This window comes from Onychomys torridus, chromosome 10, assembly GCF_903995425.1.
Source record: "Onychomys torridus chromosome 10, mOncTor1.1, whole genome shotgun sequence".
NCBI classification, from domain to species: Eukaryota; Metazoa; Chordata; class Mammalia; order Rodentia; family Cricetidae; genus Onychomys; species Onychomys torridus.
Window position 1 is genome coordinate 80,352,247 of NC_050452.1, and position 25,455 is coordinate 80,377,701.

General features: G+C 38.5%; 1 protein-coding gene across 2 annotated transcripts in view; it reads right to left on the reverse strand.

The window, feature by feature from the left end:
• Window positions 1-284: 284 nt before the first annotated feature.
• Cfap299 (cilia and flagella associated protein 299) overlaps window positions 285-25,455 on the reverse strand; it is a 499,273-nt gene continuing 474,102 nt past the window's right edge. Inside the window, exons 5-6 of one of the 2 annotated variants that reach the window (XM_036201244.1) lie at window positions 16,521-16,650; window positions 285-484 (exon numbers count right to left, since the gene is read on the reverse strand). In XM_036201244.1, the coding sequence (XP_036057137.1) occupies window positions 389-484; window positions 16,521-16,650 (226 nt within the window). In that variant the 3' untranslated portion in view covers window positions 285-388. The remainder of the gene's footprint in view (window positions 485-16,520; window positions 16,651-25,455) is intronic. The other variant, XM_036201245.1, reaches the window with a different exon arrangement.

Below are 25,455 nucleotides of genomic sequence, written 5' to 3' on the forward strand. Positions count from 1 at the left end.
CCTGGAACGTTTTTGTTTTGGAACATCTGAGTTACAAAAATATGTCACTAATTAGCGCATCTTTGAAGTGGCAACAAGAGTCTCCTCCATGGACTTTTGCAACCAGCCTGTGTTCAGAAAAATAAAAGAATAAAATAAAATGAGAGAGGGGGGGAGAGAGAGGGAGAGAGAGAAGAAAAAATAATAATAAAAAGGAAAACCTAAACCAGATCAAGAGGCTATCAGTAAAACAAAAAACAGTCAAGATTACAGTTTCCTTTCTTTGTTAACTTTTATTACTCTTATTTGCCTTCTAGCTATAGGACTCATTTATGATTCCACTTTGCTCGTGACCAAAGAATTCATTGAAATGTAGCAAACAATAAGGAAACCATTTACGATGGGTTGCTTAAGTCTTCCTTCTGGAAATGTGGTCAAAGAGAACAGCGTGCATGTAGAGATCCGTCTGGATGGGGACTCTAGTAGAGTTATCACCTGGCTGAGCCTAAAACACAAATTGCATTGTTAGTCAAGTCCATGTACATAACTGGCATTAAGTGGGTTTTCTTTTTGCTTCAATATTAAAGAAAACAGGATTGGAAAGGCTGTTTCCATGGAGACCCTTACACACTCCCTCCCCTCCAATTCTTTTCTCACGAGTGGTGACGGGTGATGATTCCTGTCAGCAGCTTCTGCCGGGGTTGTGACATTATTGAAGTACCAGCGATCAAAGTGTGTCCCAGGCTCCAGCTGGTCTAGTAAACCCAGGAATCACTAACCCCGACTCCACAGAAATCTCCACAAAGGGCTCGACAAGCAGATGTTATTTCAGAGACATAATTAAAAAACTATCCTAGTTTGTGCTCCAGTGTGTGCTGTAAAGATGTCTACAGTTTGAAGTTTGGACCAGTGGGAATATCGGCCAATGGTGGTTCTCACAAAAAGCCTCCTTCTCATCTGCTTGAAAATAAGATGAACTGGATTATTTTTCCTCTTTAAATTGAATGAGAAAAATCTGTTCCTTTTACCTTTACTCAGGATTGTTGATCATAGAGACCGGCTCAGAGGGAACCGTGGGGATAGTGCTTGCTAATCCCATTATTGATAGAGAGGGAAATGAAGAGTCTGGATGAAGTGAATTCTTAAAGGGAAGAAGTTTTATTTCTAAATGATTTGCCTGATATTCACCATTGGGTCTTTTGTATATTTACTACACAAAACTTCAATGTTACTAGGTCATTTTTATTCTGTTGTATACAGAACTGATAAAGAACATAGACCTGGTATTACAGAGAAGTTTTACATCCCTTGTCACACTGAATTTCTTGCATCGTTTGTAAAAGGATGTTTTGAGCCTATGCTGTATTAGTAAGCGTTGGGACAATTGTAAAGTCTTTGTAATGAACAAAACAAAAGATGGCGGGGGTGTTTCTGACAGTTCATTCATACACATGTCTGCCATTCTCTGATTTTATGTTACTTTACAATGTTTAAATTGTAGAAAACCTCTGCTAACACAAAATATATTCTTATCTACAAAAATGCAAACTTTTGAGTGTTGAGTGGGCTGCAATTAGTATTATGCAGAGGGAAACCATGGCATCTATTTAATCTCAATTTTCCTTATTTCCTGTATGCATATTTCTGCTCTTTGAATGGTCATGTTGTATCATTCTGGTTTCCTCTATAATCGGCAGATGAAGTAAAACTTTTGGAACATTTGCTTTGCATCTGTCTGAGAGTTATGGCTACACCCTTTCCAGAAGACCATCTTGTAAACATTGCAGACATTACTAATCCCCAGTAGTTCCTCTAACTGTTGGGTAGCCTGTGCTTCTGAGGGTGGTGTAGTCTAACTCTTCTTGGCTCACAGAGGTCAATCTCCAGGAGCAATGAAAGGCTAATTTACCCGATAATCTGTTTCTTTCTGTACTTATCCACTTTTAACCCTTTTTGTGGATTTGTTTTTGTCGTTGAGATTTTTATAAGTGATAAATTCTCCTCCACTGGTGACAATAGTACGCTTTTTACAGTTTGTCATTGCAACTCTGTAAGTGCTGTGATGGAGGGAAGGGTTAGTCCTCTCCTAAATGAGAGACAGTATGGAATCCAGCTTTTTAAAACTGTTTTCATTGTTTGTCTGCTTGCCTGCTTTAAGGGTAAGAATCCTATCTTTCTCACTGGGAATGATGGTGACTCGACATAGGGCCTGGTGCTCTCGTTCACCCTTGCCTTTGGTCTGTGTCAATGCTGACATCTACTTATTGGCTTCTGTGCGTGTCTCCATGTTGGTGGTTATGATGTAGAGAGCCCTTTATCTTTTTGTGTGAACACATACTGTCTTCCTATTTCTGGAGTATAGTAGTTTGCCCAAACTTGATGGGCCTGCTTTACTGGCTTACTCACTCTTTCCTTTGCCGATTATATCAAAGGGTTATTTTAAAACCTGTGTAATTTGGCTACATAGAAAAGACACTATGTCTGATGATAATTTTTTGTTCTTTTTGAAATACTTGAAAGCAATACTTTTAAACCATCTTTAGGTTTTTTCTTTTTCTTCCTCCCTCCCTTCCTCCCTCCTTTCTTTCTTTCTTTCTTTCTTTCTTTCTTTCTTTCTTTCTTTCTTTCTTTCTTTCTTTCTTTCTTTCTTTTTTTACGGAAGCCAAGCCTCAAAGCTCTTTCTGGCTTTTGATCTAGATTTCAGCTTCAAGGACCTTTTGGGGACCTCAAATGGAGAGAGATTTCCCTAAATGTATAGCAATTGAGGGTGGAACCTTATGGAGAGAGTTTTTTGATCTTGGATTTCTTCAATCAAGACAACAAACCAAGTTTCAAGATCACAACTTGAGATTCCTTATTCAAATTTCCAAGAAAAGTTAATGTTTTATTTGCTCTAAAGTTGCATGACTTAAAAAAAAAATGGGGCGTGGTGGCTCATTGCACTTGAGAGGCAGGGGTAAGCAGATCTCCAGGAGTTCTAGGTCAGCCTGGTCTACACAGTGAGTTCCAGGACAGCCAGGGCTACAAATAACAACAAGATGTACGAAGTTATAGAGCTTGGAGTTTCTAAGCAGTCATAATGTTTGTGCTGCTAACAGCATTTGTCCCTCTGTGTGTGTGAGATAGGTGGGGAATCAATGGAGTCAGCTTTATTTGATGCTCAAGAAGTCTTTTCATGAAATTATTATAATAAAAGGAGGGGAGGATCCAGTTGACAAAGAACATGGGAAACTTTGAGATGGTCAAAATAAAAAAACAAATCAAATTATGAGTCTGTAGATTACTTACTCATCTATATTTTTCATTTTAAATCTACATGGCAGTAACAATTCTGTGAATGTTGTAAGTCTGACAATAATTCAAATAATTTATGTGTGGCAGTGTGAAATAAATTGTGTTCAATTTGAAGGACCTGAGTTTTGGCATTGGCTTTGATAGGTTCATGTTGCACTTATTCATAAACATATCTTGGAATTTCTTATCCCTATTATGTCATTTATTCCTTTATTCCTTTTCCCCTTTTATTGAAAATAGATTTTTTCTCACATGTGTCTTGATTACAGGTTCCCCTCCCTCTACTCCTCTTAGTTCCTCCCCATCTGCCCTCCAATATAGATTTACTCCCTTTCTACCTGCCATTAAAAAACAAACAGTCAGGCTGGGGAGATGGCTCAGTCGTTAAGAGCACTGACTGCTCTTCCAGAGGACCTGGGTTCAATTCCTAGTAACAACATGGCAGCTTACAACTGTCTATAAAAAAGAAACAGCCTTCTAAGGGATAATTAAAATAAAATATAGTAAGACTGAAATTGGACAAGCCCAAGAGAAGGCACAAGCAGCATAGACCCACTCATTCATACACTCAGGAATCCTATAAAAACACTAATCAGAAAGCCATAATATATATGCAAAGGACCTGGTGCAGACCCCTGCAGGCCCTCAGTATGCTGCCTCAGTCTCTGTGAGTTCATATGTGTTTTAATCTTGCTGATTTAGAGGACCAGGTATTCTTGGTATCCCCTCTGGCTCTTGCACCCTTTTTTGCCTCCTCTTCTGCAGGGTTCCCTCAGTCCTGAGAGAAGGGATTTAATGGAGACATTCTGTTTAGAGCTGAGTGTTCCAAGGTCTCTCACTAGAGTGATTTCTTTTTTAATGCTTCTTTGGAACAGCAGAAACATCTTACTGGCCCTTTAGTAGCTAGTCAGTTAAAAAGCACACATATTCATCTTCTATTTTCATAGCGATCATGGTGCTATATTCCTTGAGACATTGTTCCTTAATAACAGATCTCAAGAGTGCTGAAAGCAGTCACAACACACAATGCAGCTGATAGAGAAAAGTCAGTTCCTAATAAGCTTTATCTTTAAACTCATAGTCCTGTAAGAAACTCCTGAAAAATATTTTACTGTGGTCATTGCTAGGTTCCAGGAGTGATAGACTCCCAAGCTAAGTATAAAATATGATAAAACAAAATATAAAATACTGGGATAAGACCAAGGGTGATAAAATGCTGAACATTAATCGTTGACAGGACAAAGAAATATCATCCTTGTTCCACCAAACTGTACAAGAGTTACAGATTTAAATGTAAACAGCAAGTTACAAAACTGAAAAAAAAAAAAAAAACAAGTTAATGTAATGATTCCCCATCTTAGAATGCAAAGTTTTAATATCAACAGTGGAAAAAAAACCCAAGACATCAGTAGTTTGGCCTAATACTTTAAGATTTTCCATACCACAGACCATTATAAATGCTAAAAGACAGATCTAGTTTTCAGTGTGTTACTATACATAAGATAACAAACGAAGTGGAAATATAATATACTAACACCTGCGTAAAAGAAATGTTCATTTCCAATAACAGTAAAAACACAAATAAAAATGACCTCAACAAACCTGAAGATAGAGTTTAAAAAGTGTGCAAGAGTGTGGTAACCCGGGAGTGTCAAAACAGTCTAGTTATCATTGTAAGTTGAGATGGTCTAACCAGAACACAATTGGATGATATCTAATAATGCTTTACAAAGTATCTATATTTCAGCTAAACAATTTTCATATTTAAGGGGGGAAAAACCATCTTTTCTCTTAGAAATATAAGTAATCCTTTACTTTTATTTTTGCCTTTCTGGCATTTTGCTTATGTATTATGCTATCTGATTTTCTGTTTTTTTGGGATGTGTGTGTGTGTGTGTGTGTGTGTGTGTGTGTGTGTGCGCCCGCGTGCGCGCGCGTGTGTTTGTGTGTTTCTTGTGTTTTTCATATTTTTAAAAATTCTGGTTTTGTTTGTTTGCACATTTGGTTTCTAAATAGAGATAAGTAAGGTGTGGAGTTGAGTGAATGGGGAGGTGGGGAGGATATGGGAGGAAGTATGGGAAAGGAAACTATCATAGAAATACATTGTATGAAAAAGGTTTTTCAATAAATAAAATTTCCTTAAATGGGGGTTGGTCTTACACTTTCCAGGACTCCATACCTCACTCAAGTGATTTTTGATACTTTATTTTCATTAAAAATCAGGTCTTTGACCAAAGATTGACAAATGGGATCTATTAAACTACGAAGTTGCTGCATACAATAAAGTGAATGGCCAGTGGAATGAAGGTAAGAAAATTTTGCAAGCGATACCTCGAAGAAAAGATTAACATCTAGAATATGCAAAGAGCTCAAAAACTCAAACATTGAGAAATCAACCCAACTAAAATCTGAGCCATTGCTCTGAATATAGAATTCTCAAAAGAAGAAATGCAAACGACCGACAAATACCTTTAATATACTTAGTTTCATTCACAATCAGGGAAATGCAATTAAAACTACACGGAAATGCCATCTCATTATAGTCACAATGGAAATAATCAAGACATAAAATGGCAACAATGCTGGAGAGGATATGAAGAAATAAGATTTTGGTGGAAAGACAAACTGCTGCAGCCACTAGGGAATACAATATGAAGGCTCCTCAAAAAGCTAGAAACAGATATGACCACTACCACTCCTGGATATATGTCCAAAGGAATGTGCATCCTATACAGAGATACTTGCTTATCCGCGTTCATTGATTGCTCTCACAATAGCTAAGAAATAGAATCAGCCTAGCTGTCCATCAACTATTGAATATATAATGAAGAGTCATATTTAAAATTGTTATTTTGTAAGCTGAGGGGGGAGAAGAAGAGGAAGAGGAAGAAGAAGAAGAGGAAGAGGAGAAAGAAGGAGGAGAAAGAGAAAGAAGGAGGAGAGGAAGAAGAAGGGGGAAGAAGAGGAGGAGAAAGAGGAAGGAGAAGAGGAAGATGAGGAAGAGAGGAGAAGGAAGGAGAAGATGAAGAGGAAGAATGAGGAAGAGGAGGAGGAGGAGAGATACCTGTGGGGTGTTTACCCCCCAACCCCACAGCTCCCCAGAGTTTTCTTGAGTGTGAGCAGCAGGAAATATTAGATAGAAGGATTTATAGTGCGGAGATAAACAGAAAATACACGATAGCCCTGAGAGGGCCTGGAACCTTTTCCAATGGGCCCTGACTGTCTCTGCCCCAGGGTATTTATAGAGACACCAAGGGGGTGGAGCAAAAGACCTCCTCCCCCAGCACAGCCAAGTGCAGACCATTTCAGACACCTGCACTCAGGCCTATGGCTCTAATCATCCTTTATGTGGACCTGCTGGGTAAAGCCACGAGGAACCCGAAAATGGGCTCCCACAGATACCTTGCAATGCTGGATAACTATTGAACAGTCTTTGAAGGGAGGAGTGAGAATTAAGAAATAATAGATATGAAAAATAGAGATGTAGACATAAAAGGAAAAGACAGAGACATGGAATAACATCAGGAGGGTTCTGGATCAATACCACAGTTGTTCCAAGTTAATTTCTCATGGGCTTTTTATATATCAGCAAGGGGAGAGGCAAAAGACCTCTTCCTCTCAAGGACACAATGGCTCAAAGTACAAACAAGTGTAAACTTAATTCTCAAAACATCTAGTAGCCATGCCTTATGGCAAAATATCCTGTAATTAGGCCTTGAAATATAAGACACCCGCCTTTAGCCAAAACATCCTATTATGCAGCCTTGTGAGGCAAAACAAATTTAGACTCCCTGATCTTGAGTCAAGATGGAATAAGGCCACACTATGGAGTCCCTGTGGGCCCCCACAGGCAAAATGTGCCCACTGGTATAATAGAGTCATGATTAGTAATAGGGTAGGCTTTCCACTATCTGATTGGGTTTAAGGTCTTCTCCATGAGAGTGAATTCATAATAGTGTAAATTCAGCCAAAAACTTATGGCTGAGGAGGTCTTAGGCCCTGGGGATAAACTTATAACTATTGTTTAAATTGTCGTGAATTTGAGCTTCTTTCTAAATATTTATGTATATGCCTGTAGACAAATGCTACTCTCAGCCACCACCAGATAAACCTCTTTATGCAGTGTATGGTGGTGAATACAGAGACACATTTCTGTTCAAGGCACTGTGCACAAGCAATGGTTGAGTGGCTAGCACTAAACAAGTCATTTACACCACTCCCTTTGAGTCTCAGGGGTCAATGAAAAAAAAAGGGGGGGTAGAAAGAATTCAAGACAAGAAGTAGAAAGACGAGGTGTGAAGTGTTATCTTTTAGGCATGGCATGGGCAATCAGTTATGATTTTACAGCAGCTGTGGCTGCCTACAATGGGCCTATACAATCCTGGGCCTATCAGCAGGTTATCATGGATCAGGAAGAGGCTTATGATGGTGCCCTTCTCCTTCCTACTCAACTATTGGCTACTGATGGATTCTAGGGTAGAGTTATTCATTCACTGAGGAGTCTATCAGGTTCCAATGGATAATGCCTAACCCATGGTCACAAAGATGATACGGGTCAAACTCAATCTCTGCAAAACACAAACTAAACAAAACAATAATAACAACAACAATGTAGTCATGCTTGTGGGGATGAGAGCTGGGAGAGAATTAACAGAGGTGCAAGGGAAATCAGAGATGGTTTGTTTCAGGAATCAGAAGGCCTACCCTTTATACATGAGTGGAAATGTTGAACATCAAACTCAATATAAGTTATTTTTAAGAAAGGAAAAAGAAATCAGATCTTTGCAATGATGGGAAAAATACTTATTGTGTTCAGACTCAGTTTACCTCTTGGTACCAAACTAACTTCCCACTCTTCCTCCTGCTCCTATACTGTGATAGTATAGCAAGAAATGTAGTTAAAGCTCTTGTCTCCAGACCTCTGCCTCCCACTTCCCTGGGCCCTATTGGTTTGACTACCCTTGGGCATCATGTATGACAGGGCTACTTTTGCAACAAGAAAGGCAACTGGAAACTACTTACTTTTTATTGGGCTATGCATATTGAATATCATTAGTGATATTCTACTTGGATAGTACAAAGTTATCATTCTTTTTTTTTATAACTAAGAACTAAGAGCTATAGAGTAATTCAACATAATAGATTTGAATTTTTCTTTTCCCCAGTTTGCCTTTCTTGTGTTATATTTCATATGTGAGTTCATGTCTTGGACACCTAACAACTTGTGCTTATCTCTAGGGCTTGTTCCATAAATACTGCATATAAAATTAAAATCAGTTTTCCAGGTCAAGAGGAGGACATGGCACTTAAGTTTTAGGAGTTTTAATTCATAAAAGCCAAGATCTATTATGTAATTTTTAATGGATTCCTTAAGGCCATTGATTTTAGTAGTAGTTAGTTGAGTAAATACTAATTTATATGTGGTGGACTTTCAGTTCAGATATACCAGGTGATTGCCCAAGGGAGAAAATGTTTAAAAGCTACTTAGTATGCGGCTGTTTTAGGGCTATAATCAACCAAATATTCAATAATTTAGGCAGCAAACCCAGAAAGTTGGCAACACCTCAGCTTTACTTAATAACTGTGACTGTGCCATAGTTAAAAAGCAATGTTTACAGGCAGCCTCTTGGGGAAAAGCCAAAGGCCCAAAGACGGAGCTGCTGAATCAGTGAGTGTCCCTTGCTCCACTGGCCCAGGGTGAGCCAGCTTTGCCATGGAGTTTGGGTAATCATACTTGAAGACAGAAAAAGCAGTAGTGCCATTTAATATTCGCCTGTCCAGCATCTTGCTTTTGGGTCTTGTTTTTAGTGATCAGAAGGAGATGCACCTGGCTCTTGTAAAAAGACAGATTGTCAAACTGAGGCTGTTTCCCAAGGGATCAAGCTCCAAGATATTCAACTAGAACCATCTGCCTAGAGGGTGTAGGAATGCCATGGGCTTCCATCTAGAGAGCCGCAGTTTCAAGCCAGGGAAGGGCTGGGATTTTTAAGGCCTGGGTGCCAAGGGGAATTAGAGTCAATGAATTCAGAGGCTGGAGGCAAAGTGAAGGAGGCAATTAACACCTTCCCCACTAATAGGAAAAGCACTTGGGTGGTAGTTTCTGGAGCTGAGGAGAGAGGCAGAAGCACTGATGAAATTGTCATCTAAATTAAATTAAAATAAAAAAAAAAGCAAAAGTGAGGACAGGTGCTTTTGTTTGACACATTTATTTAACTTAAAATCTTATTTACCTAGCATGCTGTTGCTCACAGAAAAAGAAAGGATTTGACTTATTTTTAGCATATATACACTATACGCTAAAATACATAATTTTTATATAGAATATGTAATAATACCTAGACAATTATCTAAAAATAATAAAATGGTTGGTGGACTTATTCACTCATACACCTACCCCACAGCCACTGCCTGGATCCCTGGGGTCAGTATTTCAAGGCTCACCTAAGAATGCTCAGGATTAATGCACCTATCAAAGAGAGAAAAGCAAGCCATGCCACCCCTTGGGTAGTTTTCAGTTACAGACTTTTAGCTTTACATGTCTCCAGTGCTTGAGAGCCTAAAGAATTCTGAAGTTAACCTCAGAAGTTTCCAAGGTTCTTTTTGGTCCCATTCTTCATTTCTTTAGTAAATATTTAATATTCCATGTATTCACTCTACAGATGTCTGTGAGCACCTCCCACACATGGGCATAATGGCCAGCATGAGCAATAAGAAGGTGAAACAGCCAGCCAACATTCCTGCTCTGCATTTTACAGTTTCCTATTGGTAAGTTTTGTTTCGTGTGATCCTCTGGGCAGATGAGCTGCATGCAGAGATTCCTGAGAAGACAAGAATAGCATGAATACATGGCACCTCACAACTCTTTCCCTCTCCTGTAGTGGCCCAAGCAAATAAGGAACAATTGTAGCAGTTTACCAGGCAGAAGCATCATGAGGTTTATTCCTGCTAGGGTTTTCCAGGAGTTGTGGAACATGGGCAGCACTTTTAGTCTCTTTGTGTAATTTTAAGACTTAAATGGTGAACTGAAACACTTAAAGTCAAGACTGCTGACATAAAGTCTGTTGCAAGGGAATGAATGTGGTTCCTTTATGCACACACACTAAGTGAAATTAGCTAGGGAGATATTATTGTGGAAAGTAGCTCACTGTTATGGATACACAGTTGTGATCAGTCTTCAGAGGAGGAGGGGCCCTGACACGTAAAGAAACCAGACACTCATCCTGCTAAATCAGTGCTCAGTGTGTATCTCATGTGCCTTCCAAACTGCCATACTTACAACGGTCCCTGAAAGGGTGACGGTAACACCATGCCTGCTTAGTTTCAGCAGTGCCTGACACTGAACAGAATCCACATACCTCTAAATCCTTTCAATATGATGATTGCCTTGCTCGTTTTATTAGTCACTTAGTGAGCAGCGATGGCCACATTATGCTGTAGTCCTCTTTTCAGAGGACTAGGGGAGAAGTGAGTGCTTCTGAAGACTTCTCTGGGTAAATACACATTCTTTAAGCTGTGTCTTTTTGAGGAAGACCAGGCTAGTGAAACCTGGAGGCATCAACTCACAGTCTGCTCCCCGAATAGAACCCCAGCTCAGATCCTCTTCTCCCTTCATGTGGGCTCATGCTGTTGACCTGCTGCGGCTTTTCCTGCCAAGCCACTCTGTTCTATGCCCTCTATCTACCCTACTCAGGACTTCATCCTGTTATTTCTTTGCTGAAGCCTTGACATATTTCTCCATTTCCTAGCAAGAGGAGAGCATGGTCCTCATCAGTCCTCTGCACTCCAGCCTTGTCATGATCTCTCAGAGCTTGATTCCCATGGCACCTACCCAGGTGATGCAGTCCGCATCACCAGGGGATGCCAGAGCATATTGAACTATCCGTTTCCTTTGTCTGTCTTCTCTCTCTCACTCTGCAAGTCCAATCTTTAATCATCTTAGTCTCCATTTAAGATGTCCTCCCTCACTATGACCAGACATTTTTTTCATGCTCACTTGCCAATCCTTCCACCAACAACAAAGGTTCTCCCTTCTTCCTCTCAACTATCAAATGTGGCAGCTCAATCTGTGCCTTAAATCTTTCTTGTGTTTAACTGATGCTGTGTGTTCACATGCTTATTTATTACAAACAAACAAGAAACTAAAAACACACACACAAGCAGCTGGAGGGTCAAGGTTGAGGTCTTTCTCATCTTTGTCTCCTCCTTAGCGTCTCAGGATTATTGAATTTTAAGTGTCACTGATAGCCCCTACTGTTAATCATGTCATCTTAAATATGCACTTAAGCTGCCTGCATATGTTTAAAAGTCAAAACTGTATTCTAACTTACTATTCTCACGGAGAACACCTGAAATGATATATTTCTCTGATTTCACACACCTGAAATGATATATTTCTCTGATTTCAGAAAAAGAATCTGAAAGCATAGACAAAAATAAAGATTTCTCCAAACTTCTTCTCTGGTGAGAGTTCTTGAAGTTATTTTTGACTCACAGAATTGGTGGCTGTATTAGTTGAAACTACCGCTGCTCCATTCAGCATCGGGGCATAGTTCACCCAAGTCTTTATCACTTGATTGTAATTTTCTTTTGAAAGGAATCATTCCTGTGGTGATGTTTTGTTACACCCTAATAAATGTTGCCTGAAGATCAGAGGATAGAACAAGCCACTAGATTAAACACAGAAGCCAGGCAGTGGTGGCACACACCTTTAATCCCAGCACTAGGAAAGAAGTGGTGGCAGGGTGTAAGGTGTGAGGAGACAGGAACTAAAGGCTTTTCAGGCTGAGGAGTTCTGGAGGTAACACAGGGCAGTGGCTTGTTCCTTTGTCTCTCTGATCTTTCAGCAAAGCTTATTAGGGTGCATAATGTATCACCACACATTCATTGATTCAATGAATAATTGCTGAAGATGTTGTATATGTGCATGGTGTATGGGTGTACATGTTCATGTATGTGTGAACGTGTGATGTGGGTACATGTGTGCAGATGTGAGAGGATGGCATCCCATGTCTTCCTCATTTGCTCTCCATCTTATCGTTTTGAGCCAGGATCTCTCACTGAACCTGGATCTCTGGAACTTGGCTAGGCTGGCCAGCCAGAGTGATCACCTCAAGCTGTAGAATTACAGACTTGCACCACTGTGTGTGGCTCTTTCTGTAGGTGCTGGGGATGTGAACTTGGGTCCTCATGCAAGCATTTTTGGCTGAGCTGTCTCCACAGTCTGTTGAATACCTATTAATTAATTAGTTTTTGAAGTGATGGGTTCTCATGAGCCACTTCAATTTTTGTGACAGGACAGAGTATGTACATGGGGAAAGATAGTGTGACTAAGAAAGCTCTTTCCTCCCTATTGTAACTATCCTACTTTATCTGGCTTCCTTATCTCCTTGGTGGAACATGCTTGCTTTTGTGCACCCTTGTTATGGTAAGACTCTAAGCAAACTGTCTTCTGCCCATACATTTTAAAAGAAAAAGAAAAAAATGCACCCCCCATCTCATTTTTTCAGATAATGCAGAGGAGCGAGTGCAAAGTGCTTCCCTCTAAGATAATACACTGGAAACATTTTGGTGGGTGTGAATCACTCAGACAAGCATTCTTCACTCAAAAATAGAAACTTGTCTTATTTGTTCCAGATGTTATACAGCTGCAGGGAGGTTAAAGCCAGTGATCTTGTTTTCAATGCAACCAAACTCTTAACTGCATTTGGAATTTCTTAACCCATGAACTCATATTACTTGTTCTAAGACCTGCACAATTTCCCTTTTCTGACCGCTTCCATTCACAAACAACTGTTTCGTGGGAACTGCACTTTAGAATTAATGAGGCTACATCTGTTGTGCAAAGGAAACACATCCTGTTTACCACTGTTTCCACCTTTCATTGATCGTGACCTCCTTAATTTGAGGCATCAAGTATTTCAGAGACAGTATCCGAAGGAAAAGAATAGAATATGATGAGCCATGTCCTTTGCAGCCCCTGACCTCTCTGAATAACAAGATGTTCATTTTTGAAAAATTGGAAGAAAAATTATCATGAGAAATACTAAATATAAAAATGTGATTCTTACAATTTGTAGTTATTTAAACATGCACTTTATCATATTTCTTAGTTTCCTGGAAGTGTTTCGTTGGGGACTCGTGAAATACAGAACATCAGGGTGCTTTGAAATGGTGAATACAAATTGTGTAGCGGACACACATGCAAATTTAATGCATAGATTATAAAAAAAATTATTATAAAATTAAAGTCTGTGTTATTCTACTTCTATTTGGGAAGAGGGGGGCAGACCTCTTAGGTTACTGCTTTTCCAGGGAGAAGCTTCTTGAATTGTGGGTTATGGGCAATCATGGAATCATGAAGTTTCTTCTTCTTGGGCTCAGTCGAGACCAAGTCTGTACAACGAGCTGGTGCATTTGAGAGATTCAAGAGATCAGAGTTAAACAAGTCAAACAAAAAACAGAAACCCTCCACTTCCTTCTGTGTCAGCACACAGGAAGATGATGTGAGTCTATCAAGGCAATATGGGTAAGTGAGTAGTGGCCTTCAAGATTGTTTCTGGATGGTGAGGCCAGTGTTTATTTCTAGAAAGTCTGACATTAATTTTATCTTTCTGGAGATCAAACAGATAAAATTAATCTACAATTGAAACCTGTAAAATTAAGAAATTATTCGGTTATCAACAGATGGCTCACTGACTCATTTTTGACTCAGCATTCATGAACTGGGTCTTTCTCCAAGATTTAGTGACCTTTTCCATCAATTTTTTTTTTCCTAAAAAATAGAGGAGATTGAGTATTTTATGTATTGTTGATGAAGTTTGATTTCATGAATGATTTTGGAAGTTAGAGATTTTGTTAAGTATGTTCAAGTAATTGTATGATTCCCCAGAGCTCATGAAACTCTTTTCATGACATGTGTACTTCAAGTACATCATTAACTAAAATAGAGCCCTGAAGTAGGTCAAATAATATGTTGTTCAAACTTATTTAAACACTTTCTCCACAAAGTCATAGTGAAGTTGTTAATAATTTGAGGTTTTCCTTAAATATACCTCTTAGCTTCTAGAGGAAAACCTTTGTGAATGCTGTTTATTCAGCTTTCTGTACTAACATCACCTAATCACATGTTGACATTTTACACAGGAAATGCTGCTATAGAGAAGGCCTTTTAACAAGCTTTATTCTTCTCAGAGATTCCTCATAAATGTGGCCCCACAGTTTCCAGTTCCTCATTTGCAGTAAAGAAAGGAGTAGCATTCCCTCTAAAGGACATTGCACTGCATAGAAGCTCCTTAGTTATTTATCCAATATCTCTTTTCCCTGGACCCAGAATCCATGTTTTCAGTTAGGTACATGAAGACCTAAAAAAAAAAAAAATAGGACACTGCCCAGACTTTCAGACAGCTGGATAGGCCACATCTATCCATACATGAGCCATGGAACATGAAAACATTTATGCAGAAACTTTTGGGGAATTTCCTTCAAGGGAAATTATATGAGAGCATAACTTTTGTATATTTTCATGTCTCTCCAGTGGTCTGTTTTGCTCATGTTTGGAGACTATTTGGGCTCCAGAGCAGTTCACGCTGGTCCTGGTTCAAGGTCCAACCTTGGATGCAGCTGTCTAGATTGAGAAGCAGAAGATAAGCAGCTTCTGTCCAGCTGGATATTCTCTTCAATTTGAATGTGATCACAATCAACACTCTTTCTTGTACGATTCCATCCTTTCATTCTTTGGACCCTTAGTTATTGAGCACTTTGTGTATGAAAGAATCTGTGTTAAGTGAATATAAAATGAGTTTTTGACTTAATAATCTCTAAAACCTTCAGAAAAAGATTTAGAACCCAACAGCTCATGCTTTGCCTTTGGCTTCTCTTTGCTTCTATCACATGCATGTTACATAATTCTTAAGTTTTTCATTCTGGAATATTATTTTCCTTGTCTTTGCCTGTTAGACTCTTCACATAAATGAACGACACCAACAACAAACCAAATGAAAATCAAAGGCAAAAATTATTAACAAAAGTTAATAAACACCCAAACAACTCCAGCATGTAATGTTACCCAAAATTACTTTTATCCTTAGACATATAAGTGATGATCAAAATTCATGATGTGACTTTAACTTTTGAAAATATTAAAGATGTAAATATTTGCTCTTGATAAAATTCAAAGTATCATTGGCCATGTCTTTAAAATATTTTAATGAAACATTTTCTAAAGTAATACTTAGAAGTATATTAACAGAAATATTCATTTTTCAATTGTTGTTTGTCGTTTGACAGGTTCTCTCTTTGGCCAAGGCTGGTCTAGAGTTCACTGTGTACCTCAAGCTGGTCTTACTTCATAACAAGCCTCTGTTTGAGTCTCCAAGTTACTGAGATTATAGGTAAAAACTAGCTTTTTCATCACATTTTTTTCAATGTTAGTCATATAGTGACAGATAAGAATCCTGGGTTGTCTTAGTTAGGGTTTCTATTGCTGTGAAGAGATACTATGACCATGGCAATGTCAACTCCTATAAAGGACATATTTAATTGGGTGGCTTACAGTTCAGAGATCATTCCATTATTGTCATGGTGGGGCATGGCAATGTGCAGGTAGACATGGTGCCGGAGAAGTAGCTGAGAGTTCTACATCTTGTGCAGGCAAAAGGATGTGGTCTGAGACACTGAGTGTGGCTTGAGCATTCAGACCTGAAAACCCCCTGCCACAGTGACACATTTCCTCCAACAAAGCCACACCTCCTAATAGTGCCACTCCCTTTGTGGCCATTTTATTTCAAAGCACCACACTGGTACAAATACAAGGTAAGAATCCCTCTCTACTGATACCTCCAATGTAAAGTCTAGACCCCTAAGGATCAGAGCAAACAGACTATCAACTTCCCTCTAATCTAATTATGCTCTAGGAAGGCAGAAATCTTCCCACTTAGAAGTTCTACTTCCATCCCACATGAACTCTTTCTTCTCGTAATCTTCCAAACTTCTGAGGAATCCTTCCCTCCCTCCTTCCCTCCTTCTCTCCCTCCTTCCTTTCCTTCCCCCTCTCTCCTTTATTCCCCTTCTCTTCTCTCCTTGTCTTTTCTTTCTTTGTGAATGTTCATGTTTCAAAACAATTTTTCATCTCTAAGTTACAAAACAGACACACAAAACTCCCAAGCCTAAGGGTGTCAGACATTTAAGAGATTTTTGACTAAGTAGAAATGTAACACATTTTGAAGAAATAGGTGAGTATAAATCATTACCTTTGGGTCAACATTGAGAATTTTTCTGTCTCTTTTATATTTAAAAAGTAAGCCTTCAGGATTGTCAGCAAGCACTTGATAATTTGGACTTGAGTTGCAAACAGCAATATGATTGTCCCAGTTGTAAAAGCTATAAAAATAAACATTTACAAAGTATTAGGATGTCTAACACATTAAAATGATACACACTTTAGAAAATATTTGGGACAGTTCATCCCCAAGAATAACTATGAAGAACACAGCTGAGATTTGAATTCTAGCTGAAAGATTATATGAGGTTACTCTCCAATCATTTAGATACATATTTATAATGACTTTACATGATTTCCTGGTTTGGACACTGTAACTTAGGACTTATTCTAGTATTATATTTGCAGGAAGCCAAGGAGAAAATTGATGCAATTTAAGATTATTTGTTCCACTGTAGACTCTTCAGGGTATAAAAAGACCGTTTAGTGGGAAGAAGGGCAGACGAAGTCACCTCTTTCCATTCAAAACAATTTCACATTGATTTATTTCTTCCAGGGTTTCTATTTCAATTCATTTCCCAGGGAGTGGAGGAACTGTACGTTTAAGTGGTTATCATAGGATAGACATGTTTTGGTGTATTCTAAGAAGATATCCACATGAGGTACTCTCATTTCAGAGGACAGGAGGCTAGAAAAAGTGACCAGCATGGTCAAGGTATTGCAAGTCACATATCATATAGATAACATTCCAGCTCAAACTTGTGTGTGTCAAAGCATACCTATGCTCTTTCAACTATCCAAGTATTCTAGGATTTTATTTTTAAAAACATTCTATGGAGGCTCTCTAGCTTTTTCCACGTGTTGTTTTCATTTGTCAGCACTGATTACAGTACTGCCTTTTAAACTGAAGGACTCCTCAGTGTATGTTCTTTAATGTGCGTTACTCTTATTCAGACATTTTTAAGGGTATGATCACTTTTAAAATGGCAAAGAGCAAGGTAAATGTATGGTTTTATAGACCTAGCTTTCAAATATTTGTAGAATGTACTTTTAAAAAGATTCATTTTGTGTGAGTCCAGGTATATGGGGAGGCCATAGGGGTCATATCCCTTTGAGCTATAGTAAGTGGTGGTTGGGACCTGTCAGAACAGAGCTAGTGTCCTCTGAGAAGCAGTGCCTGTTCATTACTGTTGAGCGATCTCTACAGCCCTTGCTGCCTTTTTCATTAGTTTCCCCAGATTCTACCTCTCAGTTGTTTGGCCCACTACTTTTCTTTCCTTCTTCTGAACGAGATGTCTTCACTGGTTAAATTCTCCCTGATTTGTTACGCTGTTTGGGGGAACCTTGGTATTACCTATCACCTTTGTGTTACCATCTGAAAACAGTAACTTGCCAATAACCAGAACCACTTGGACAGATCCTGTGCTTTTTGTCATTGGGCAGGTAGATCTAGATGAGAATGGCTACCCTTTCTGAGGCAGGGTGAGAAGAAATGGCTTCTGACCATGCTTCTGCTTTCGTCAGTACTTAGAAAGCACCAGGAAACACCCGCTTGGATTTGGGCATCTCACCATCCTTGCCCACCCTTCAGCTGGTGTCCAAGAATAACACTAGCATGATAGGTTCAGTCTCTAACAAGACAAGGGCATCAGGGGAAAGGCTGAGTTCTGGGGATTTAATGGCAAATGCATAGCCACGTCTTGGCAGCTAGTTTGACACTGTATCCTTCCAAACTAGGTTTTCTAATTCAGTTTCACCTGAAGAAAAGATAATTTGACCTCACCTTACTGACTTTCAGTTAAGAGATTGCTAGATTAGAATGGGGGACACAATGTGACTTTCAAACTTGACATATGTGTCTAAATAATTATTTATGAGATATAAAGATATAGATAATCCCATCACGGCTCCTGAGTCATAACTGTGCTTACAGTTGCATGGTTTATATCGCACATTTCCAATCTTGTTGCTCAGACATCAGGTTAAGCCTTATGGAAACCCAGTCAGACTTTATTAAAAATACTCTTCATAGAAGAAATTGAATTTATATAATGCATGGTGCTTTTGATGAAACCATTTGGTTCGCCAATGCTTTCTCCTCCTAAGTAGCTTCGTTTTCCTGTCAATTCTCATAGCTAACGATCAGCATTTAATAAGGAGAATTACTTAACAGCAGCTGCTGGGTCCTCTTGTAAGCCTAATGAATTGCCTCAGTTTTTCACCAACCCCAGGAATCAGGTACAACACCAGCCCCCTGTACACCGAGGATGGACAAGGAAATGTCCCTTTCCCCAGGTTTTAAGGGTCCAGCCTGTTGCTCACATGCCCCACTCTCTCCAGAGCAGGCTTCTGCTGTGGGAAGCTCTTCGACAGAGGATAGCCAGTTACCGACATACAGATGTTCACTTTTTCACCGACATACAGATGTTCACTTTTTCACCGACATACAGATGTTCACTTTTTCACAGGCAATCCTCCAGACTATGTCCCAACTCTTCCTTTCTGTGCAGCCACATGATAGAGATTTAGCCAACGGGGCATGTGCAGAAGTCATGTTTACCACTTTTTTATCAGTATCCACACAGACATCCACGTTCTCTCCATCTAACCAGCTGAAAGGAGAGGACAGGAAGCCAGGTGCTGAAGATATGTGGAGTCCCATGAAACATGAGGACTAAAGGATTGAGCTAGCCCGACTGTACTAGTGCAAACGGTTTGGCATGGCCTCTATGTTTGAAAATGAAAAAAAAAAAAATACAATGTACGGCTCCAACATGTGGGCACTTGTTAGTCTTACTTGTCAACTCATTCCTCCTCCATGCAGTAATTAGCAACGCTTCTTTTATCATAAATGTTTTAAAAATGATAATGTGTGTTTCCAAGCTTCTCCACACTCTGTTCGTACCAGTATTAATAAAATGCTTAGTTAAAATGTAGAATATTTAATGTTTGGTGAGTCAAAATTTACACCATTGTGAATCTTACAAAAATAAAAATTTTGTCTAGTGTCCCTTCCTAGTTTTATTTTAATGATTTGGGATTAATTGTATAATCTGCTGCTCCATGATTTCAATCCCTGTTGTAAATACATCTAGTCTTTTCTGCCTACAAAGATGCCTGGAGGAAAAACCACCTAGTATTAGCTGGATGAACGACTTAGCTGGGAAGAACTTAAATTTCACGATATTCTTTGTAGTTTTATATATTATCATTGCTCTGTACATTATTATTATGAACTGGATACTATGGTGACATTTTATTTGTACTGAAATGTGATATTTTACTTGTATGTTAATAAAGTTTGCCTAGAGATCAGAGGTCATAGCAAGCCATAAACAGAAGTCAGGTGGTGGTAGCACCCACCCTTAATCCAATCACAAGGTAGTCTCTGAGTGGTCAAGGACACAGCCAAGCATGGTGACACATATCTTTAATCCCAGTACCAACCACAGAGACCTGGAGGTCTGAATAGACAGGAAGTAACGGGAAATGATGTGGCTGAGCTTAAAACCAATGAGAAGGCAGAACAGGAAGGCAATAAGAGCGTAGTTTAGAGAGGAAGAAGCTCTCTCTCTGGCAAGCTGCTGCGTGGTGGTAAGCTAAGGCGATTTGCTATTTCTCTGATCTCTTTGGCTATTACCCCTGTACTTGGCTCTGTGTTTCTTATTTAATAAGACTGTTTAGAAATTTGTCTACATTTGGCGCCCATCTTCAGGAAGATGTATGTTGGTGTTTATTCTTATGTAAATATTTATTTTACATACAGCTATTCTGAAATAAGTTTCTCATTAGTTCTAACTATTTCCTCCATTTGATTCTCTGGGTTTCTGGTGATGGTAACACTAACAATGATAAAACATCTTTATTTTCAATGTGAGTCTCCTGAAATTTTCAGATATTCTTGAGTCAACAGGAATCTAGAAACAATAATTACATAAACTAAAAAAGCACAAAATTATAACTAAAAATAATAAAGTATCAAATTTAATTGAATAATTTTCAAGCTTTGCTGGTTTTTATATTTACCAAATTTTGCCACAATTTTATTTTTTCATTTGCAAATATGAATGATAAAAATTCATTTTATTTTAAATTAAAACAAATTATATAATTTATTTTAAATTATACATTATGTATTCCCCCTTCCATCTCCTTCCCTGTATTCACCCCAAGCCCACTGCAGTTATCTCAAATTCACGGCCTCTTTTCCTCTTAGTATTATTGTAACATGTGTTACACATATATGAATACATATATAAATACTACCTGCTGTGTCAATTTAGTGTTGCTTGCATGTATATGTCTAAAGGGATGACCACTTGGTACTGGATAACCAATTAGGGTCCCACCCCTGGGGAAGACAAATTTGACAATTTTAATTTCAAAGGAAAGCTTTTATGTCATAATGTTGTTCATATCCTTATATCTAAAGCATCACTTTTTTTTTCCAGATGAACAATTTAAGTTAATTTATTTATTTTTTATTAAAATCTGGGATAAGATAAAAAGTTTTCTTTAATTTTTGGCATCTGCTAGGTATCATACCTCTTGGGGGGAAAGATAGTATATTATTAGATGTTGAAGATAATGGAGATAAAGAAATTTAAAACAATCCCCAGATAGTTTAAAATCATAGGGTTTTAAATTTAATATTAACTGTGGGTGGTGGTGGCTAAAGATGGCTCAGGGGTTAAGAGCAATGGTTACACTTTCAAGACACCCAGCCTTAATTCCCAGCACCCACATCATGGCTCAAAATTGTCTGTAACTCCAATTTCAGGGGATCCAGTGTCTTCTTCTAGCTTCCATGGGCACCAAAAATATACATGGTGCACAGAAACACATGCAAGCAAAACACTAACATATACAAACAAATCTAAATTAAACCAAACTAAAATATTCTACAATAATACTAATTAGAACGCAGGACATTCTTAGCAGGTTCTACAGTTAATGTGTCTCTGTGAAAGAAAATGTGTTTTGTGGACACAAAGGTTTTACACCTAAAATCTTAGCACCATGTGTTCTTCATGATCTTTCTGTAGCTTAAAGTTTTCCTGTATCCTGCCTGGCCCACGGTCAGGGTCATGACAAATCTCTTACCAGCCAGTCCCGCAGCCACTCAGACCCAAACAAAAACACACAGGCTTATATTATTTTTAAACTATGGCCATGACAGGCTTCTTGCTAGCTAGCTCTTATATCTTAAGTTAATCATTTCTACAAATCTATACTTTGCCACATGGTTTGTGGCTTACCAGTATCTTTACATCTTGCTTCTTCCTTCTGATATAAATCCAAGTTCTTTGGATAACTATCTTATTAATGATGATATAGACACAAACCCTCAGCACCCATCTATGTGTTTTTACCTACCTTTGTCGTCAGGTCAGCTAAATAATTTAATTAAGTCTTCAGTTGATTGAAACACAGGAGTAGGAGACTGGGTAATCTAAATTCTTGAATAGGTTAGATCTTTATCTGCTCTGTGATTAAATGCAATATTGAAGTGGGTTAAATTCCAGACTTCTATAATTTTATAGCTTATATACTCTATAGTCTACTGTCTAATTAAGAAGGAGGATAATCTATAACTAAATGAAGAATAGAAAATCAAGAAGAAAGAGTCCTTTCTCATCACCAGATAGTAGAATATATATGTGAACATCACGCAGGTTTTATAGAAGAGGAATGAGAGCAAATATTCCTGCTGTCCAAAGACAAGGGCTGGAAGGTTTTGCAGTGAAAATAAGGCTTATAGTAAGTTGTGGTGGTATTGTGTTCCCCAAAATATTGTGCACCCTAATAAACTTATCTTGGGTCAGAGAAGAGGACGGCCACAGTATTATAGAGGATAGGCAGTGGTAGCACACACCTTTAATCCTAGCATTCCAGAGGCAGAAATCCCTCTGGATCTCTGAATTCAAGACCACATTAGAAACATCCAGGCATGGCGACTCATGCCTTTAATCCCAGAAATCCAGCCTTTAATCCCAGGGAGTGATGGCAGAAAGTAGAAAGATATATAAGGCATGAAGACCAGAAACTAGAAGCTTTTGGCTGGTTAAGCTTTTAGACTTTTGAGCAGTATTTCAGCTGAGAGCCATTGGGATGAGGACTCAGAGGCATCCAGTCTGAGGAAACCGGATCAGCTGAGGAACTGTGGAGGTGAGAAAGCTGTGGCTTGTCTGCTTCTCTGATCTTCTAGCGTCCCCCCAATAACTGGCCTCAGGTTTGATTTTATTAAAAAGACTCTTTAAGATCCTGCTACAGTGAGTCTTTATAAATCACATGCCAGGTTCTTAAGAAGGTGAAAGGGTATTTTAAGTAAAGGGACCATATGAAAAGGCATGGGCACATGAAACATGACAAGATTTTCCCGAAAATCCAGTTTTAGTTTATTTGAGCCATGTAAGACAAACAACAAACAACAAATGTTAGGGAAGATGATGCTGGATGACACACAGACCACAGCGTTTCCTCTGTGATGAACTGAGGCAATGCCCAAACTGTTCCTAGAATATAGCCGTGAAAAAGAACAGTAGCAATGAAAGAATTCGCTCAAAGTGTAGGTTCAGAAAGAAGAATCTGGAAGTAGTGTGGATGATTGCTTTGAGAGCAAGTAAAACTGGTTCAGGCAATTCTGAATTATACACATAAAGCTGAAAACAAAGGGCTGGAGTTGAGAAGGTGCTAACCAGGCTCATGGATGGACAAACTGGTTATGTGAGTGACAAGGACAAGACAGGAGTCTAGATTTACTTTGATGTTTCTGTTGGAATCTAAGCAAGGGAAGCATTTGCTCAGATAAAATGCAGAAGAAGGAACTGAGTGTAGAAGGAGCAGTTTTAGTTCACATCTGAATAGACTGAACTTTGAAATCCCTGGGAAACACCGAAGAAAATGAAAGCAGAGAGCTTGGTTTTTGTTGTTTACTCTTCTGTTTCTGACACTTCCTCCAAGCTCACACCTGGCACACTATCGAGTCCAAATCCATATTAATTGCATAAACATGGTGAGAAATTTTAAGGTATTTTTGTGATGAAATAATAGATGTGAAGTATCTGTGGTATCAATACAAGTATCTAAATTCAAAGGTAAGAATGACATAGCCAAAGAGCACTCAGTAAAGGATGAAATTTGAGAACATAATTGTTATAAAATAGAAACAAATGCTAAAATCCAGCATCTTGATGCAGAAATAACCAGAAACCAAAAAGGATCAGCATGGACATTTTACAGAAGGAAGAAAGAGAGGAGGGAGAGAGGCAGGAAGGGAGAAAGGGAAGGGGAGGAGGGAGGGAGGGAGAAGGGGAAGGGGAAGATATATCACAAAAGCACACTTTCCAAAGAGACAACAGAGGATGGAGATTTCATTGTCAGAGGTAGAATACTTGCCTATCATGCTGGATCTCCAAGCACAACAGAAACAAACAATAACCAATCAAACAAACACATCAAAAAGCACAATGGTGAGAAATGGTTTATAAATTAGATCAAGTATGAACAATCAGTAAAAAATTGACACTATGAAAGATATTATGGTGGGATCATTCAGAACGATAATGGGAGAGAAGTCAGGTTATAGAGAATAAAAGGGAAGATGTGAAAAGATTACCAAAGAAGACTAAGTCCTTTAAGACCACACGTGGAAAAGAAGAAAGCAAGTGAGGATAACACTTCAGAATGATTCCGTGATGCAAAGAGAATGTGAATAATGTCTCCGAAGAGATAGTAACTATGAACAAGTGCTTGTCATAGAAAATGATACAGGAGGACTTATATCTCATACCTAAACGTATTATGCCAATTCCTTTTTCAAAACTTTTTTTTCTTTTGAGTTGATGTAATATAATTACATCATCTTTCCCTTCCCTCTTGGAAACCATTGGAAAATCACAACCAACCAAAATTCAGAGTTGTTCAACCCAGTCCCCATGGATAGATCTACAAAATACTCCCACACCTATGGCTCAGGGAATATTGCTGAAGAGGGGACAGAAAGATTGTAAGAGCCAGAGGAAGAGATTTACTGTTGAGATTGTGTCTCCTCATAATGTCCAAAGCTATGTTACTTCTTCTTAGGTATAGATAATTACAATCACAACATTGAATATTTTTATTATTATCCTTACTGCACAGACAAAAAAAGCTGGAGTTGAAAGTTCAAGTATCTATTGTACACTAGAAGAGTTTCAGACTCAGAGTGTAGACTCTAAGCCAAATGCTCCTTTTAGTTTTCATTCTCTGGTTACTTTAGTTGGTACATAGTAATTTTTATTAGCTTGTCTATACTATTACTTTTACCTTACTTGGCTCATGGCTCAACATTTTTTTCTTGTAATGCATAACCATTTCCTAATGCCTTTGCCTATTTCTGATTCACAAAACACTTGCCAATAACCATAAGATTCTCTGTCCATTGACTGTCTGTATACTAAAAATACCAGATGTAGACTGATTAAAATATCTCCTTTTTCTGTGTAATCCCCATCAAAATCCCAACACAATTCTTTATGTAAATCCAAAAACCAATCTTTAACTTCATATGGAAACACACATACACTAATACACACACACACACACACACACACACACACACATAACCAGTATAGCTAAAACAATCCTAAATAATAAAAGAACTACTTAAAGTATCACCATCCCAGAATTCAAGTTGTACTGTAGCACTTTAGTAAGAAAACTGCACAGCATTGGCATAAATACAGACACATTGATCAAAGGAATTGAATTGAGGACTCAAACATAAGTTCACACATCTATGGACACCTGATATTTGACAAAGAAGCCAGAATGTACACTAGAGAAAAAGACAGCATCTTCAACAAATGGCACACATGAAACTGTATGGCTGCATGTAGAAGAATTCATATAGATCCGGACTCACCACACTGCCCAAAACACAACACCAAATGGTTCAAGGGCCTCAACATAAATCCAAAAATACT